Consider the following 20,059-nt stretch of genomic DNA (forward strand, 5'->3'; position numbering starts at 1 on the left):
TGCTCGACGCACAAGGATTCGACGTAACGGACCGAGACCGCGGAGAAACGATAGATTGAAATAGCTTTTCGGATGTTGTTTCTAGTCGCTCCGCAGATCGCCCCATTTTCTATCAACGAGGAACCGGCCAATTGGGGTGAACAAATTTCGGCGGTGTGTAGCGTCTTGAAAGGTGATCCTCCCATCGAGATACGATGGAGTCTGAACGGTGAACCGATCACTCGCGCTAGCCATCCGGACATAACTATCACGAAAACCGGGAAAAAGAACTCCCTCCTAGTCATCGACTCCGTCACCGCGCATCACGCAGGCGAATATACTTGCGTAGCGAGCAACTTGGTGGGATCCGTCAGCCGTTCGGCAGAATTATCGGTGAACGGTACTACGAAGTTACAGCATTAGAGAGCATTAAACCGCACGAGGCCTTTCCACCTCGAAGTCGACCCCATCCCCCTTTTTTTCGCATTTATTCATCGACACATTCCCTCCTTCGTCCTTCGTCCTTCGTCGATCTCTGAACGCGAGCGTGTTGTTCGTCTCTCGCAGTCTCGCCGCAGATCGCGCCGATCTCGTTTGGCGACGAGCCGGTGAACGCCGGGGACCTGGTCTCGGTACAGTGCGTGGTTACCAAAGGCGACTCCCCTCTCGAGATCGCTTGGACCTTCGATAACCAGCCTATCAGACCCGATCGGATGGACGTGATCGTGTCCAACTCCGGGAAACGCGTCAAACAGCTGACCATCGAGTCGGTGGCTGCGAGGCATGCCGGGGAGTACACCTGCGTCGCCTCGAACGCGGCTGGATCGACCTCGCACTCGGCCAAACTGGACGTAAACGGTACGCGGCTTCTTCGTCGCGAGACCTTTCCCGCCCCGATCCTTCCCCGCTTTTCTTATCGCCGCCCATCGTCGTTTCCTTTTCCGCCTCCGTTTTTCGCCTCGCGAAGATTCGAGAGAAGGAAAAGGGAAGGGAGGGAAGAAAGAGAAAGCTTTTATTATCGTTGTTTCCTTCCTTTTCCTTTTTCCCCTTTTTCGTCTCGCGAAAATTCGGGAGAGGAAAGAAAGAGAGAGATTTCTCGATCGTTTCCTAAAGCAAATCTTCCTTCCCTTGCTTTTCTCGGTTTCCTTTTCTCCCCTTTTTCGCGAAAATTCGAGAGAAGGGAGGGGAGGAAAGAAAGAAAGAAAGAAAGAAAGAAAGAGGTTTCTCGATCGATCCGTAGGATAGGAGGGTTGCGCGAACAAGGCCGATGGAAAAACTCTTCTTCTTCTTCTTCTTCTTCTTCTTCTTCTTCTTCTTCTTTCAGTTCTTTTCTGTTTCCAGTCATTCCGAAATTATTGCCGTTCACGTTCGGCGAGAAACCGCTTAACTCGGGTCAAGTAGTAACGGTACCGTGCGCCGTGGTCGAGGGCGATCAACCCTTGAAGCTTCGCTGGACCTTAAACGGTCACGCGATCTCGCCCCACTCTGGAATCTCGATCGTGGATCTCGGCGGACGGGGCGCCATACTCAGCATAGGATCCGTCCAGGCGACACACGCTGGAACGTACACGTGTATCGCGGAAAACCTTGCCGGAAGGCACGAGCTCTCGGCCGATCTGATTGTCAACGGTGCTTAAAAAGAAAAAAATCTGCCGATCTATATATATATATATATATATACCATTTGATAACATAGATCTTGTTGATTCGAATACGTCTTCACATACGCCTATACTTTTCTTTTTCTTTTCTTTTTTTTTTCTTCTGAAAAACCTCTCCTTCCTCGAAACTATATCCAGTAGCCACGTACTTGCTTAGGTATATATATATATACATACGTACGAAAATACGTGAAAAAAAAAAAGAAAGAAAATCCTCTCCCATTTCTTTTCGTATTTCCTCGATTATTCTTCGCATTTCCGAAACGAAAACGAGACTCGTTACGTACAAATATCTCGAAATAACGAAAAACTTGTATCCATCCGCCACTCCTCCTCCCCCCCCCCCCTCTTTCCTCCCCAAAACGTAAGCGAAGTAAGCGAAGCGCGCGTGTATGTACTTGCTGACTGTAGAAGTGGATCTGTCTCTATCTCTCGGCAGTCGCCCCGCATCTGCAGCCGTTCTCATTCGACGAGGCCAACTCCGGCGATCTGATAATCGTCCATTGCGCGGTCGTGAAGGGGGACACGCCGATTTCGCTCAAGTGGTTGTTCGAGGGACGCCATTTAGAAGTAGGCGACGGAGTTGGTATCACCGCGTTGGGGGATAGAGTGTCCGCTCTGACGATACCCGCAGTCAGGGGAGAGCACGCCGGGGAGTATGCTTGCGTGGCCGATAATCCAGCCGGTCGTGCTAGGCACAGCGCCCATCTAAAAGTGAACGGTACACAATACGGCCGCACGTGACGATGATCATGGCGCGTATATATCGAAGCCAAGAATCAGAGCAACGTGTGGTATTATATTTGATTGGGATTGAAACGGAACGAAATATAATTGGAAAAAAAAAAAAAAAAAAAAAGTCGGCATGATGTTGTGATCCAGCCGTGTATTTATTATGATTTTATATATATATATATATATATATATATATATATATATATATATATATATATATGATTTATTCACGATTATTTGACACACGCTGTGCGTTCTCTTCTTTCTCTTCTTCTTCTTCTTCTTCTTTTTTTTCTTTTTTACATACATTTTATATTCTATGAAATATATATATATATATATACACCAGGGGCTAGGCATAGCGTGTTTCTGTTTTCTTTTTATCGATTATTATTATTATTATTATTGTTTATTTATTCCGCTCTTTTCCGTACTTCGTAGTCGAGTAGTATATATGTATATATATATATATACATATATATACATATATATTTTGAAAGGAGAAGCAAAGAGAACCTGTTGTCTCTACTACCATTGTCTGCTGTTGATTGTTGTAATAGCGTAACACACACATATTATTGAATATTGTTTTTTTGGAAAGTCTGCATTTGCTCGACTGTCCATTTCTTTCTTTCTTTCTTTCTTTCTTACACATATAATTATCTTCCCGCATCGTTTGTTTCGAAGCATTCATCGTTTAGGTAGGTCGCTCGGCCGAGTGTAGCTTTTGGACCACAGTCCCCCACTCTCGTTATCCTTGGGCTACCAATGATCAAAGGTAATTTGTCCGCAGTTCAGGACGAGCTAAACTCCCTCCCCCCCCCCCCCTCTCCTTCCTCTCTCTCGTTTTCTCCTTTCTCTCACCACACACGTAACACACGCTCACGCTCACTGTGTCTCGTCTCTCTCTCTCTCTCTCTCTCTCTCTCTGTCTGCCTCTTCTCGATCCTTTCCTTTCGCGATTCGTGGTTGAACGAAAACACGCGGCACACGCGAAAGAAGAAAGGAGAAGAAAGACGACGAACGTCGATCGAGAGAAATTGGAATTCTCTGGGACGCATAGATGGATGCATATATATATATCTAGCTGGATACATCGAATCGTTCCAGTCTTGCCACGGATCAGTCCGTTCGATTTTGGGGATCGGCCGATTTACGCGGGGCAGGCCGCCCAATTGGCGTGCATGGTGGCGATAGGCGACACGCCCATCGATATCGCATGGACCCACGAGGACCGGCCCCTCTCTCAATTCATGGGATACAACGTCGGGAAACTCGGGCCACGGATGAGCATGATGCTGATCGAGCCGGTAACGCCTGACCACGCTGGACGTTACACGTGTATCGCCACCAATCCGTCCGGGAAAGCGACGCACGAGGCAACGTTGCGAGTTCACGGTTAGGGCCAGAGTAATGTGGGATCGTGCTGAATGAATACACTGAATCGTACATATAATGATATTGGACTATGATGATGATTATGATGATGATGATGATGATGATGATGATGATGATAAGTCGGAATGAGATGAGACGCAACGCCACGCCCGGCGCAACGCCCCTCGCGTTATTTGATTTCTTTTATTGCAGGCTTTATTTGATTCATATATATATATATCTATATATATGCATATATTCGTCGTTGCCGAGAACGTTGCCCGCGAAAATCTCTTTCCTTTTCTGGCGACTCAGCTTTCTGGATTTCAGTTCACAGCGGTACAGTTTCGCGTTTCACAGCGTTCGTGTTGCTTTCGTCTCGCCGGGGACGACTCTCTTGCGCGCCGTATCTCTCTCTCTCTCTCTCTCTCTCTCCCTTCCTCCCTCTCTCTCTCTCTCTATCCTCGATCTCGTCGTTCCGTGTTTACGACCAATTGTTCCATCCTCCCTTCGCGCTCCCCTCCCCGCCTATTCAGCAAAGCCCGAAAAAGTTCAGCAATTTGGTTCAGCTTGACCCGCATCTAGTATTTTGTTGGTATTTGTTTCGATCACGCCCCTGTCTCGTTGTCCACGCTCTCATCGTCCGCTCCTTAGATCATCTTCTAAGACGGACATACATTTTTCGAGCTCTGGCTTTTCTTCAGTCTGGCTTCTCTCGGGATCCAATACGACGATCAGGATGTTCTCTCGTCCTCGTGCGCGAGACCCTTCACCATGCTTCGCCAGCCCTCCCCCTGAAAAAAAAAAGAAAAAAAGAAAACTCGATATAACCACCACTCGTATAATAATATCGATCGAGCTGCGTGTCTCTCGTGTCTCACATTCGAGTGTCGAATTTTTATTGCCTCGCCGTAGCCCCCCTCCGTCGCGCTACAAGTCGCGTCCTTGCTCTCCAAGATGACCGACCGACCGACCGACCGACCATCCGATCGACCCTTCAAAAATCAACCCTCTCCTCTCACCAGGATAAAACCTTCTCACCACCCCCTCCACCTCTCACCACACGTCTCGCCTCGTATTCATTTTTTTTTTTTTACATGCATTAGTGGTAGTAACGGTAGTAGTAGTAGTAGTAGTAGTAATAGTAGTTCTTTTTAACAACGCATGCCGCCTCTAACTTCTTCCAAGTCTAACGCCAATCTAGATAGACTCTTTCTCTCTCTCTCTCTCTCGATTCTTTCTCTCGGTGAGCAGCACGATGAACCGTAGAGCTCTGATAACGTAGAATTTGCCTTGCACGAGCACCCGGCTCCCTCAGAGCCGAGGCCTCTTCTCCGTTTCTTGGTGCGCACGTTCATCAACCATCTTTCCTCCAAGTTTTCGCGCAAGTAGTCAAACGATCATTAATCGACCAACTCTTTTAACATCCATGCATGCACGATTTTTCGCAATGTCGTCGTTGCCGCTGTTGTTGTTGTCGTTGTCGTCGCAGTTGCGGGAGTGAGCCGACACGTTTCGTTCAGCACGCGACGAAACCTCGTCCCGTGATCTTCGATTCTCGATAAAATTATACTTCGATGAAAAATCGAAAGCAGAAAGGTTCTCCCTCGAGGAGAAGAAGTAGAAGTAAAATAAACTCGAGATCACGAGATGACGCGACTGGCTCCCGGATTAACTGCCCCGATTAACCGGCGCCTGGGGAGCACCCCGAATGACCCCGTTATTCTGTGAACAGTGCCACCCCGCTGGATTCTGGAACCCACCGACAAGGCGTTCGCTCAAGGCTCCGACGCGCGCGTCGAGTGCAAAGCCGACGGTTTCCCCAAGCCCCAGGTCACGTGGAAGAAAGCAGCTGGTAAGAAAGCGTGGCCCTCCTCGATCGTCCTCTCCCTCGATGCATCCTCCTCCTTGACTTTCTTTGCTCCGCAGGCGATACGCCGGGCGATTACACCGACTTGAAGCTGAGCAATCCGGACATCAGCGTGGAGGACGGGACCCTGTCGATCAACAACATTCAGAAGACGAACGAAGGCTACTATCTGTGCGAGGCTGTGAACGGAATCGGCGCGGGACTCTCGGCTGTTATTTTCATCTCGGTTCAAGGTGAAACGGGCGGTCTCTTTCTTCTCTTATTTTGGTAAAATCAAACCGGTTAATAGTTGGATGTATCATATAAGATGATTCGATTCGTCCGATTTATAATTGGAACCGTGAAACAAGTTTAACGGTGTAACAAATATGATTAACGTTCAAAAAATTACTATTCCTATTTTATTCCTCGTTATTATTTATAAACGAGATTGGATATAATAAACCCTTTTTCAAACTTTTCCAAAAATGTGCTCGAGAAAAATCGTTGCTTTGACGGTGTTTATTGGAAAAAAAAAAAAAAAGAGAAAACAGTTAAACTCGTCTGAAAGACGACTCAATGCGTAATCGAATTGCGCATAAATTAGTAGAAACGATTTTTCCAATTCGTATAACACGTTAAAAAAAACGTCGCAGCTCCGCCCCACTTCGAGATCAAACTGAAGAACCAGACGGCGCGACGGGGTGAACCGGCTGTGCTGCAATGCGAGGCTCAAGGTGAGAAACCGATTGGCATCTTATGGAACATGAACAACAAGAGATTGGACCCGAAGAGCGATTCGCGTTACACGATCCGAGAGGAAATTTTGGCCAACGGCGTGCTGTCCGACCTGAGCATCAAGAGAACCGAGAGAAGCGACTCAGCCCTGTTCACCTGCGTGGCCACCAACGCGTTCGGAAGCGACGACACAAGCATCAACATGATCGTGCAAGGTTCATTTTTAATGCAAGTTTACAAATATAATTTTCTCCCCGCCTCCATGATTTTCACACCAATTCCCTTCCACAGAGGTTCCCGAGGTTCCATACGGTTTGAAGGTGTTGGACAAGTCTGGGCGATCGGTTCAACTGTCCTGGGCGGCGCCCTACGACGGAAACAGCCCGATCAAGCGCTACGTGATCGAATACAAGATCAGCAAAGGCTCGTGGGAGACTGATATCGACAGGGTTCTGGTGCCCGGATCCCAGCAGAACGTAGCCGGTGTGTTCAACCTGAGACCCGCCACCACCTATCACCTGAGAATCGTGGCCGAGAACGAGATCGGCGCGTCCGACCCATCCGACACCGTCACCATCATCACCGCCGAGGAGGCGCCCAGCGGACCGCCGACCTCCATCCGCGTCGACGACCTCGACCAGCACACCCTCAAGGTTTCTAGAAATTTTTCGACCCTCCTTCAATCGTGATTCTCGGTCAGATTTCCAGCCGAGGAGACGATATTTGTTCAAAATGTCGTCGTTTACGTGTTAATAAAGCGAAATGGAATGATATAGTTATACCGAGGTTCTTTTTTATCCGTCGTCGATGGAAATATTATTTTCAACGTTTTTGAGCTTTGAAAGCACGGAATTTTTTCGCTATTAAACGTGATTGAACATTATTTCTACAACACACACGTTAATATCCAATGTAACAAAAGTTTTAAGAAATTCACCATCGATCCCTCCCTCAGCAGAGTATTTTATTTGAACAACGTTCGATCAGGTAACGTGGAAACCACCCCCGCGCGAGGACTGGAACGGCGAGATTCTTGGATACTACGTTGGCTACAGGCTCTCCTCGTCCGAAAAACCGTACATGTTCGAAACCGTGGACTTCTCGAAGGAGGACGGAAAGGAGCACCACTTGCAAATCATGAATCTGAAGACGTACACCCAGTACAGCGTCGTGGTCCAAGCGTTCAACAAGGTCGGTTCCGGGCCGATGAGCGAGGAGAGAAGACAGCACACCGCCGAAGGCGTACCCGAGCAACCCCCTCACGACACCACCTGCACCACCTTGACCTCCCAGACCATCAGGATCTCCTGGATGTCGCCACCCCTCAGCGCCGCGAATGGAGTTATCACCGGATACAAGGTTGTAATTTTCTAGAGGATCGAGCGAGTCGTAAAATATAAGGTGGAGATTTCCAATTAATAGGAAGGCAAAAGTTAACGTTTTTATCTATTCGAAATTGACGGTTTCTTTTAATTTTTTATCCATATTCTTGCTAATTCGCAAGTTGCACTTTCGAGACGTTTAAGCATTTCGTATTCCTCTTCAATAATTCTTCGATAAAAATCATGCGTTACCTGCCATTGCGATGAATTGTACGCGTTTATTTATATTATATTAAACTTAAACATTAAGGAAGGTCAAGAATAACAGAATAACGTATAGAACGGATTTACCAACGAATTTTTTTTTTTTTTTTTTCACATTCGATCCAAACACTTTTCTGGGAATATATTACGAATATATTAACTTGCCGGCAAGTGAAAAGAATTTGAAATACACGCGCATTTAATCAAAAGAAAAGATTGTAACCAGAATGTAATACTAATGTAAATAAGTATGTATTTATAACAACGAAATGGAATAGGATAGCGACATGCAAACTTTAATAAAACTTTCCTCTCGTCCTCTCAGGTTATCTACGGACCGTCCGACACCTGGTACGACGAGAACACCAAGGACACCAAGATCACCTCCTCGAGCGAGACCATTTTACACGGATTGAAGAAATACACGAACTACAGCATGCAAGTGTTGGCTTTCACTTCTGGCGGCGACGGAGTCAAATCTGCCCCTATTCACTGCCAAACCGAACAGGACGGTAATAAGCGAGAAGAATCCCTTTCTTCCTTTTGAGAAAACGCGTTTCTCACCTCTTATCTTCCTCCCCCCCCGCAGCTCCCGAAGCGCCCATCGCGATCAAGGCTCTCGTCATGTCGTCCGAGTCGATTCTTGTCTCGTGGCGGCCACCCAGCCAACCGAACGGCGTCATCACCCAATACACCGTGTACACGAAGGCGGACAACGCGGAGGAGCCGACCAGCCAGAAGGTGCCGCCCAATCAACTCACCCACGAGGCATCCGAATTGGACAAGACGCGCAGATACGACTTCTGGGTGACCGCGAGCACGAACATCGGCGAAGGAGAGGCATCGAAGATCGTGGCATTGGCGCCCAGCGTTCGAGGTACCATTCCAGTCTTCTTCGCAACACGCGCCCCACTAATTTGCAAAACTGTGATGATTTGTTCAGTACCGGCAAAGATCGCATCGTTCGACGACAAATTCACGGCTACCTACAAAGAGGACGTGAAATTGCCTTGCCTGGCCGTTGGAGTACCCGCGCCGGAAGTGACGTGGAAAGTGCGAGGCGCCGTTCTCCAGTCGAGCGACAGACTGCGCCAATTGCCCGAAGGATCCCTGTTCATCAAGGAGGTGGACCGCACCGACGCCGGGGAGTACTCTTGCTACGTTGAAAACACGTTCGGCCACGACACGGTCACCCACCAATTGATCGTGCACGGTGAGCCATTCCTTCGAACATTTTCTTCTCGATTAACAAGGCGAATCGGTTGACGAAGAATTGACGAATTTTCGATCAGCTCCGCCGCACTCGCCGCAGATCACCCTCACCGCGACCACGACCAACTCGTTGACGATGAAAGTGCGACCCCATCCAACCGACAACGCCCCGATCCACGGATACACGATCCACTACAAACCGGAATTCGGCGACTGGGACACCGCGCAGATCAGCTCCACCGTTCAAAAGTACACTTTGGAGAATCTGTTGTGCGGCTCGAGATACCAGATCTACGTGACTGCGTACAACGGGTAAATTACGGACGGATCATTGGTGGAGAGGAGATTTGTGTCGCACGAGATACAACATACTTTGGAATTTTAGAATCGGGACCGGCGATCCTTCCGACATGCTCAACACACGCACCAAAGGCTCGAAACCGATCATCCCCGAGGCGGCTAGATTCATCGAGGTGGCAACGAACAGCATCACTCTGCACTTGAACGCGTGGTCGGACGGTGGCTGCCCCATGATCTACTTCGTGGTCGAGCACAAGAAGAAGTAAGGAGGGGGAGAGATCGGGGAGGAATCTCGAGGCGAGAATGTAAACGCGACGATGTTGTTGTTGTTGTTGTTGATTCAGGAACCAACAGGAATGGAATCAGGTGTCGAACAACGTGAAACCGGGCGGAAACTTCGTCGTTCTCGATCTGGTCCCCGCGACTTGGTACCACTTGCGCGTCACCGCGCACAACAACGCCGGATTCGCGGTGGCCGAGTACGAATTCGCAACGCTGACCGTGACCGGAGGTAAATAAGAAGGATGGGTTAGAAGGATGGGATTGGTTTGGAGAAGGGAGGCAAGAACGATTAAGAAACGGCAACGGCGCACCTCGTTAGCCGGTGCTAATGGTGGCTGGATTGAACGGTCGCCATGTTTTTTGTTCCAGGCACCATTGCACCGGCCCGAGAGCTACCTGACGTGAACGGTGGTGGCAACGACGAGGATCCGATGAAAATTTTCATGGCTAACTTAAATCTGGTCGTACCCGTGGTAGCAGCCATTCTCGTTATAATCGTTGCCGTCATCGTGATCTGCGTTCTCAGAGGGAAGGGCCATGGTAGCGATAAAGGTAACTCAGGTTTCTCTTTTCCGCTGTCTTAACGAACAGGTACGATCGCGCCCCCGGTAAGGAACGGCGACAACGACAGCACGGACGTGAGGCGTTATTTCCCATGGTTGCCCGGCTGGCTGGACGTGAACGTGGTTGTCCCGGTCGGAGCAACGATCGTCGTCATTATTGTAGGAATAGTGGTGATTTGCGTCGCCTTGTCTAGGAGAACTCGAGGCCCGGAACAGACACGGCTGCGAGGTATCTCATCAGCCGACGAGAAATATTACGAGGGACAATGTATACCAATTTTTTTTTATTATTTTAAACTATCGATAAATCCGATGAAGACAGACAGAGAGATGGAACTCGGTCGGTCGGAGGGAGGGGAGGGATAATTCCCCCTCCTTCCCTCTCCGACGATCGATCCATCGATCGACTCGTCCGCTCTCCACTATCATCGATAATCGACACGCGGCTACGATCGATTCGACTTTTAGACGATGTGGTGTACCAACAAACCGGAGTCGGAGGAGCCACCCTCGACAAACGAAGGCCCGATCTGCGCGACGAGCTTGGATACATCGCGCCGCCCAACCGTAAATTGCCCCCCGTACCCGGATCCAATTACAACACCTGCGATCGCATCAAGCGAGGTACAGTGATAAGTAAGCCACAACTGCCAACATCATACCATCTCTCTAGCTAAATTCCAATTATTGTTTAGATGTTGTCGCATCGGCACGATAGTGTTACCGTTTTCTTCTTCTTTTATTTTCCTCTTTTCAATTGATTCGTGGCACACCAGAAAATCGAATCGAGTACACGACCGATACACCCAACGAATTTTTTACAATTATTCTCACCATTCTTCCGAACGTAATCGACCGACCGACCGATGGTAACGTCTCGTTCGAGAAACACGCACACGCACACACACACGTATTTACTTCACAAACACTTTCACACGCAAGAGCGCGTATTTGATATCATAGTCATTGCCAGTTTGTTTCATATTGTTTGCCTCGCTTCAAAATATTTGTTCTCTCTCTCTCTATGTATATATATATATATATATATATATATATATATATATATATATATATATACGTAATCGAGATGTATGCCCGATATACGAGGAACGATTATTTTTCTCCTCCCTTATTTTGTTGCGCTTGTCGCATTGCTACGCGCGTTCCACGCCTCTCTGTTCACACGCCCAACGATGAATCAAACGAAAACGATTCGAAGATCGGTAAGATTGGCAGCCACCTCGTACGACCTTTGTAGTATATGTTCGATAGGTGGAACAGGCTCGATAAGAAGCCACTCGACCTGGGATCCAAGACGGCATATGTACGAGGAATTGAATCATTGCGCGCCGAACCGAAGATGTCCACCGCCACCACGTATGGGCAGTGCCGAAGCTCTATCCCACAGAGGTTGGTAAAAAGTAGTTAAGGACCCGAACGAAGCGCTCCCCCTTCTCCGTGTCGCATCCACGAGCGCTTCGCCTCTCTATCGCGAGATCTACTACGATCGCTAAACCTAGATCGGCCGCTCCACCTATTGCGGCCTTCGCAAGTCCTCGTAAGTCCGTTTTACGATTCGGTTCTTCTACGCAATATCTTCTCTCCCTTTCCTCCCTCCCTCCCTCCTCCCTCCTCCCTCTATTTGATGTCGTTTGCACGTTCGACAATTCGCATGCTTGGCGCTCTTATTTATCCTTTTGTTTTCGCAAATAAAGAGATGAATAAATAAATGAATAAACAAACGAACACGATATACTTACTCTGCTACGATATACGCACTCTATACCAGGCCTACCGACATCGATTCGCTACCCACTTTTTTTTTTTTTTTTTTACAACGAATAGACGCACAAGATTCGGAGGATGCAGGAACAAATTGTTTTTTTTTTTTTGCTCGTCGCTTTATCGATTTTTCTTCGCTTCCTCGTTTTTGTTCCCGGGAAACAAAAGAGAGCGGAACGATAAAAACGAGTTCCATGTTCCTGCATCTTCGATCGAGCGACGATTCGATTTATTTAAACGTACGATTTGCATGCACGATTTACGTATCCCTATATAAATATGTTTCTCTGTGTAACGGGTACGAGAGTACGAGGGAAGAGAAGGAGAAACGTAAGAAACGTAGGTACCTGATCAGATCTATTTACCTGTTCTTAAGAAGTTGCACGCACCCTGCGGCGGGGATTACGTACACGTTACGGCCATATTGTTATCATTATCGATAATATCCCAGCGATCGAATGGATAGATCGGCTCGATCGGGACCCATAACTGCAGTGTCTACCCTCGATGATCGTTTCTTTCAGGCATGGAAGACGAGATCTGCCCCTACGCCACCTTCCACCTTCTCGGCTTCCGCGAGGAGATGGACCCCAGCAAGGCCATGCAATTCCAGACCTTCCCCCATCCAGGCAACGGACACTCGGGCACCATGGGACCACCCGTTGGACACCCAACCAACGCCTCAGCCCACAGCCGCTCCGGATCTCAATCCATGGTATCTCGACTCCCCCTCCCCCCTCCCCTCCCCTCTATACACGCTCTCGCTGCATTCCCGACTTCGTTCTTCATGCTTCCCAGCCCCGTCAAAACGGCCGCTACTCTCGAGTACCGTCCCAAGGAGGCGGCAGCGGAACCCACAACGTGTTCTCGCCCGAATACGACGACCCGGCAAACTGCGCGCCCGAGGAGGATCAATACGGTTCCCAGTACGGCCAATACGGCGCCCCGTACGACCATTACGGGTCCCGCGGCTCGGTCGGCCGTCGTAGCGTAGGCTCGGCACGCAACATCCCCGTCTCTGGATCACCGGAGCCGCCACCACCCCCGCCAAGGAACCACGACCAGAACAACTCGAGTTTCAACGACAGCAAGGAGAGCAACGAGATCAGCGAGGCGGAGTGCGACCGCGACCAACTCGTGAACCGCAACTACGGCGGTCAGTACGAAACACCCGTGTTCGAGAGCGGGGGGGGATCCTTGGAGCGAAACGAATCCAATCTTTCACTCCTCTGGAAAGGAGCGAAGAGGGAGAGGAGACGAGATCTTACGTTTCGAGGTTACGTTTCGCCCTCCGGATTCCCTGCCCGTGTGCTCGTTCTCTCTCTACGCAGTAGGAAATATATAGGCATGCCGGACGAGTCACGACGAAGAACGACTCGCCCCGGATTCTGTGTATCTCTCTGATCGTTTAGCTTTCTACATAAACGTACACACACGCCTCTCTCTCACACACACACACACACACATACGCACATTTGCATGCTACGTGTCGTCGTAGTAGTTTACCGTTACGTGTCAATCGTGCCGTGTGTTTTTCTATTTCAGTGAATGCTCGCGGCAAGGACGGCATGACCACCGAGGAGATGCGTAAACTCATAGAGAGGTCAGTAGAGATCGAGTGAGTTTGGTTAACGGTGCACGGGTCGGAAAACACGAGAACCGTTCACCGTTTCATGCCGCTGTGTCTCGAGCGAGGTTTCTTTCTGCCTCGAGAAATTGTCATTGACATTCTCGAAAGTAAATTGGCCAAATCTCTTTCTCTCTCTCTCTCTTCGTTTTCTTTTTTTTTTTTTTTTTTTCTCTCTCCTCTTAGTCGCTTCGACTTTTTTGCCGTTCGAACGAACGAACGTACCCTCCGTAGCGGTGTATACACGCGCTATACACTTTCTGCTAGATTTGCTTCTCTCTTCTGGTGAAATTGTATTTTTTTTTTTTTTTTTTTTTTTCCTTCTTAATCTCCCCCTCTTAATTCCCCCCCCCCCACCCGTTAAAGGAATCATTAAGGTACATATATATATATGACTCGTTTCGATCGAATTGTTATCATTACAATATCATTTCGAAAATTTCTCGAAAATAGCGATCGAGTGCACGGTGGTTTCGCTAAGAACGATCCTTGTTTTTTTTTTCTTCCCCCCCCCCCCCCTCCCCCGCCCCCCCCATCTAATCTAATATTTATTAAACGACAATCTCTGACTTTTTCTTGTTTCATGACTCTTTACGCAGGAAGCCGTAAGTTCGTTAGACAATAATAATAATAATAATAATAACAAGAACAATAATAATCGTAATAATAATTATTAATCGAATCAATGCCGCAGGATGCATTTTATACGAGAATCGCGTTAATAGAGATATATTATTTTTGAAAAGCTTTAGAAGCTTTTTAACAACTTTGTTCTTTAGCTATTAGTATTTTATTTTTTTGTGGCCACGAGAATATAGGTCAGTCAATGCTTCGACAGCGTTGCTTTCATACCAACGACAATCAGATCTCTACCTGGGTCGAATTAACGCTTACTTACTTACTTACTTACTTACTCAGTTAACTCAACTGTGTTTTTTGCATGCAATTTTGCAACGACGTGATTGCCAAATGATGTGATTATTATATACTCGTAGTTAACATTCATCTTTTTTTTCCTTTTTTTTTTTTTTTTCTTCTCTCTCTTCCCCCGCTAGATCACATCGATGGTCACCACGATCACCAACCATCGTTGCCATCCGTTTATTTTCGCTACAGCTGTCCATTGTGCCACCACTACAGATTCTGCTGCCATTGCTGCTGGTGCTACTTATCTTTAACAAATATCCGTTAATTTTATTATCGCCGTTACGCTCGTTTATTAATTAAAAAAAATTTTTTATTTTAATCATTAGTCTAATCGATATAGTCGCGCGACTTTAACGAAGCTAAATATACACACATATATATATATATATAATGCATGTTGCGCTGAAATCACGCGCAGACTAGACTCTTTATCTTCTCTTCTATCCTTTAGACGCATACGAGAATCGCAATCGAGGATAATATTGGTTAGTATCTGCTGAGCCGAGTGGTAGAATGTGTCGGTGAAAGAACGAAAGAAAAGGGTGGATGGACGCGCGAGTACGAGGGCAAGAATTGAAATGATTAAACTGGCTGTTACAGAAACGAAGCCCCCAGCCGGCAAACCGGCGCCGGCCACGGCGGTCACGGGGGACTCCTCACACCCTACGATACTGTGGCAGTGTAACCTGTAAATCATCCTCCGTCGTCTTCCGTCTCTCTCGTCACCAGCGTCACCGAAGAGAGAAGCGGACGCTCACTCTTCCCCCGGCTCCTGTCGTCGGTTTCCAAAATTCCGACACGATTCACCAACATGGATGGAGAAACCATCCGCCGCGTCGAGATAGACAGATTCGGGACGCCTAGATTTTAGGACGCCTCTTTCGAACGCGACGATATATTGCCTCCTTCGCCTTCGACCATTCTTTCCTTCCCAATCCCCTCCCCTCCCCCTTTTTGGCCTTTTTCTACTTCTCCGCGTTTTTTCACTCGTTCTTGCTCAATCGTTGCACGATTTCTGGAGAAGGCCAGAATCGCGAAACTGCCAAATTTCTGATTGACTGCCGATCCTGTAATAATAATAATAATAATAATAATAATAATAATAAAGGCGAAGGCGATAATTGCTAATTCTCCAGGGGCAAGATATCGTGTCGCGTAAAAAAAAAAAAAAGGAAGGAAGAACGAACATACCCGGCGTGTTCGTGTTGAGAATATGAGCTCGACTAGAATCCGACTAGAATCGACGCGTGCTCTCCACGGCGACGGTGCGTTTCCACGGGAGGAGGGGTTTGGCGGGATGTCCCTAGGTTACAAATTGTCGCTTCCAAGCGCCCCACCCACGAGTCACGGGAAGCAAGACACGAGATATTACATTAGTTACTCGCTTTTTAAGTCATGGTTGTGCCACACTGCCGCTCCCCGCAGGCATATGATATTACATACATACATACATACATACATACATACATATGATAATATTATACGATATATATATATATACATACGATTTATATAATTTCGTAACGAAGGTTGTGTCCCTGTCACTTGGTGATCGACGATCTTTTGAGTCTCGACGTCGCGGAGAGCAAGTCTAGAAGTGCGCTGTTTTTGCGACAGTGTCGCGTCGTCGTTGTCGTCGTCGTAGCAATCTAGTTAGACACCGCATCCGATTCCGTGGTGGCGTCCAACCGATAACTTCTTCCGCGCGTATGAACGAGAAAAAGTAGACAGAAAAAGAAAAAAGGAGAGAAAAGAAGAGAAAAAAAGAAAAGGAAAAAAAAAAAAAAAAGGAAAATTCCTCAACAAATTTCACTTTAGCCGATCGACTTTATCCGTAGGAAGAACGCGGCACGCTGCTAGATCACGTGAAACACCGATTTCATTCAACGTCGAGGTTGAGCACACCATTTTACATCGTCATACAGGTTGAAGGGAGAGAGGATAAGGCGCAAGCAACACACCAATCGCTCGATTTTTTAATCGTCCTATATAATAATATATTTAGTCCGCTGTACACACACATATATTCGCAAGCTAATCTCGATCAATTATTGAACGTACGTGAATTTAACGATATGACACGCGACGATGATATTATACGTGTAAGCAATTCGAGCAAACAAATACCGATTTAAAATATAAGTAGGGCATAAGTCGGACGGATGGTCGCGAGATCCGCCGTTTCTCTTTCGTTGAATGGCCACGCGTCGATATACAAATGGATAAGTGCAACGAAAAACAAAAGAAGAGAAAAAGAAAATCGACGAAAAAAAGAAAAATTTTTGAAAAATTCGTGATTACGTTCGATCTTGTTACATCGATGTGATGCCAGGATACGGTTACGGCGCGTGTCTCATACTTCGTTTTTATCACAACACTATTTAGATATAAAAAAAAAAAAAATATATATAAATATATAAATATATATATATATATATACATACATTGACGTTCATATACATACGTTGTAAGTAGGTATGTCTAGATGTCGCATTTATTTGCCGAGGCGATGCAAGATTGGTACACCAGTCGAGCATGATCAACGGTCAAAGGATGATCTCCTCGTTGACGACGAGATATTGCCGGGCTACTTTGACCGTGAATCTCAAAAGGTCCGTTCGTATCGCTGGCTACGATTCCGCTCGCCGACGCACTTTTCATCGATGTGATTTTAAAGGCTGCGCAAAGTCTCGTGTCTCGTGTCTATGTGTTACGATCGCGCTCTACCACATTAATGTAGCCATATCCAACTCACCTTTTACGATGTATATCACGTTTTACTCACGTAACGCTCGCATCGGAGCATTTCGCTTTCAAGCTTTGGAACTTAACGCGATAAAAAAGAAATCGAAAGATATTTAACTTATTCGATATTAGCCGTACGATCGATCTCGCCGCACACGCGTGTGACGCGTCGATATTAAATAAGTAAGGGGAAAAAAAAAAAAAAAAAAAAAAAAAAAAGAAAAAAAAGAGCATGGAAAAAGAAAAAAAACGTGATGTCCGCGGATTGTCGTATAGCTTTCTTCTATTAATCGATTTGGGAATATTATTATCTGTTTATTATCTGTTATATTACGTGTGATCGATCTGGTATCGCTTCTATTCGCAAGGTTTTAACGTTACTTTTTATAATGCTGTGAAACGGTCGGTGCCGCCGTCCGCGTTATACGTATATATTATGCTTTGTTCATTGGAGAATATTGGATGTCCATTTTTGTGCAACGACGAGGCGGTTCTTCGAGCTTCTCTTTCGGCGGGGCGCGTATCGTTATCTTTTTCGGTTGCAAGCAGACTCGGGACATTTCGTAAATTAGTACCCTGTGTTGCGCTCACAATGTCAATGCTCGCCTTTAAATTGGCTGTAAGTTTATATTCTCGTACAACGATACTCCGCGTTCGTAGGGACTCGAGGATCCGCTCGCAATACACCGTTTCCTCAGTACCACTATTTTATGTTTTTGTACCAAAGTCGTAGTAGCGTCTAACTTTACGTTAAATAAATAAAACCAAAAAAAAAAAAAAAAAAAACAAAAAAACAAAAAAAAACAATTATTTGTTTATGATTTTAGATTCCCAAACATCTATATTATAATCTAATCGTATATCGTAAGTCACGAAAAATTATTTTTTTTGTTAAATGTAACGTTGGAACAATTGTTACGTCGTATTTCTATTATTTTCAGAAACCGCTAAAGTATATTTTATCATAATACGAAAAAAACAAAAAAAAAAAAAAAAGAATACGTTATTGATTTGCAATATCAAATGTTTTACACGATCTTTATAAAGCCTGTAGAATTTTGAATGTTTACGATATGGTAACATTTGAACGATGTTTGTGCAGTGATAACTCGTAGTGGTTGGTAACATCATTTGTTGGCACGATGGCGTCTGGCGGTGGTACGTACCGTTTATTTTGCTTTTTATCATTTAATAGGTACCGTTAAGCGATACCTTTGTTGGGATTTTTGGTATTAATAATGTCGATCAACGTATTCTTCTTATAATAGCGGAAAATACACCAGAGGAAAGGACCGAGCCAGCGGCGCCGGCACAACCTCTCACCAATGTTGTGAGCGAAACAGCGCACGTAAGTCATATAACCTATAAATCTAGGCGTAATCTGTTATGTTATTATTTCTTGGTTATCGATTCTTATTTCCTAAACTATCGTGATTGATCGAATATTTTCCTATTTATAAAATTGATTTTATATATCGAAATTTACAATGGATCGTTTGATTAAAACAAATTATATCATTTCCCGCCAATCTAATGACAGCTGTTATATTAAAATTTGAGTTTGTTTTCGTATCAGCGTTGTTGGTTATTAGGTTATTTGACTATCTTGACTCAATATTTCACAGTTTTATTCAATTCATAGATATTTTTGTAGCTTTTACAATATTCCTTTATGTGTATTCGTTAAATGTATAACAAAATAGTGATAAATAATTTAATTAATATCGATTAAAGTATCACTAACCTTAATCTGATATATCTGTTTTCTTGCTGTTGTAGAGGATATTAGCAATGAATAAGGATTCCGATCTTACTGGTGTACCACCAAAGAAATCACGCGTCGAAGTACAATCTCTTCCAACGAGGCAATATTTGGATCAAACTGTAGTACCAATTTTATTACAAGCTCTGTCCACATTGGCCAAGGAAAGACCCGCAGATCCCATCAGCTTTCTAGCTGCATACTTGCTGAGGAATAAAAATCAATACGATAATGGTGAATCTCCACCGACTAGTCAATGAACTGTTTACGCATTTATAAGTATGTGGTGAAAATTAAAGAATTACAAACATTTATTGACACTTCTTAGGAACGTACTCAAGTTGGGCAAGGTGTATTTGTGTAATTTTGAATTAAATAAAAATGTATTAGCTTTTTATCGTATAAAACATATTTTGGTTAAATAACAAAGAAAATGTAACAAGTTTTCACAAGTGTTTGTTAATGTGTTCAATTCAATGACTATTTTTATGGTGATTAACGAGGTTAATTTTTCTTTACGTACGTTATAATGTATAAATCTGTACAGGTTATCGAAAAGATATTAATTTCGTAATAGTTTAGATACGATTTATATCTAAAAGTCTTAATTAGATCCTAAAATTTCGAGTAAAATTATTTTACGAAACTCTATTATCTACACGTGTTTCACATCGATTATAACAAGCGAAAAGAATCGTTATGAAAGATTCAATAAACGAGTCTTCCGAGTCGTTCGTATCGATATAATTGGATGCAATTAAACGTAATCATCCAGTGAATCGGTATAAAATTTATCTCACAATTCGATAAGATCAATGATACGTATAAAACGTTCGATCGTGCGCTTTAAATTTCTTCCATAACGACGACTACGTTAATTTTTTTATATTTAAATTCGCGCGCCTATAATTACCTATATACTTCCGGAAATCAT

The 20,059-nt window shown here is 45.4% G+C and overlaps 2 protein-coding genes across 12 annotated transcripts in view; both read left to right on the top strand.

Annotated features, from left to right (window-relative positions):
- The window catches only part of Dscam1 (Down syndrome cell adhesion molecule 1), a 58,427-nt gene extending 40,228 nt beyond the window's left edge, over positions 1-18,199 (top strand). For 9 of the 11 annotated variants that reach the window (XM_086903876.1, XM_086903866.1, XM_086903867.1 and 6 more), the window contains 18 exons: positions 5,488-5,607; positions 5,682-5,855; positions 6,258-6,554; positions 6,631-6,992; positions 7,327-7,698; positions 8,251-8,437; positions 8,515-8,802; positions 8,869-9,138; positions 9,218-9,449; positions 9,523-9,699; positions 9,782-9,948; positions 10,311-10,550; positions 10,751-10,918; positions 11,555-11,692; positions 12,589-12,779; positions 12,863-13,220; positions 13,610-13,667; positions 15,219-18,199. In XM_086903876.1, coding sequence (XP_086760002.1) covers positions 5,488-5,607; positions 5,682-5,855; positions 6,258-6,554; positions 6,631-6,992; positions 7,327-7,698; positions 8,251-8,437; positions 8,515-8,802; positions 8,869-9,138; positions 9,218-9,449; positions 9,523-9,699; positions 9,782-9,948; positions 10,311-10,550; positions 10,751-10,918; positions 11,555-11,692; positions 12,589-12,779; positions 12,863-13,220; positions 13,610-13,667; positions 15,219-15,303 — 3,884 coding nt within the window. In that variant the 3' untranslated portion in view covers positions 15,304-18,199. Of the gene's footprint in view, positions 1-85; positions 380-5,487; positions 5,608-5,681; positions 5,856-6,257; positions 6,555-6,630; positions 6,993-7,326; positions 7,699-8,250; positions 8,438-8,514; positions 8,803-8,868; positions 9,139-9,217; positions 9,450-9,522; positions 9,700-9,781; positions 9,949-10,310; positions 10,551-10,750; positions 10,919-11,554; positions 11,693-12,588; positions 12,780-12,862; positions 13,221-13,609; positions 13,668-15,218 lie in introns of all 11 variants that reach the window. The other 2 variants (XM_086903869.1, XM_086903872.1) reach the window with 1 other exon arrangement.
- Positions 18,200-18,209: 10 nt separating this feature from the next.
- LOC100864862 (protein dpy-30 homolog) lies at positions 18,210-19,572 on the top strand. The gene is made up of 3 exons (XM_003689974.4): positions 18,210-18,521; positions 18,632-18,711; positions 19,143-19,572. The coding sequence occupies exons 1-3, from the start codon at positions 18,506-18,508 to the stop codon at positions 19,383-19,385; spliced, it is 339 nt and encodes a 112-aa protein (XP_003690022.1). The 5' UTR covers positions 18,210-18,505; the 3' UTR covers positions 19,386-19,572.
- Positions 19,573-20,059: the final 487 nt, after the last annotated feature.

Source organism: Apis florea, unplaced genomic scaffold, assembly GCF_048593485.1.
Source record: "Apis florea isolate Af1SG1 unplaced genomic scaffold, ASM4859348v1 contig_2293_pilon, whole genome shotgun sequence".
NCBI lineage: Eukaryota > Metazoa > Arthropoda > Insecta > Hymenoptera > Apidae > Apis > Apis florea.

Coding starts and splice junctions, on each gene's coding strand:
- LOC100864862 (XM_003689974.4), top strand. Junction 18,712..19,142: donor TTGTGAGCGAAACAGCGCAC/GTAAGTCATATA, acceptor TTGCTGTTGTAG/AGGATATTAGCAATGAATAA.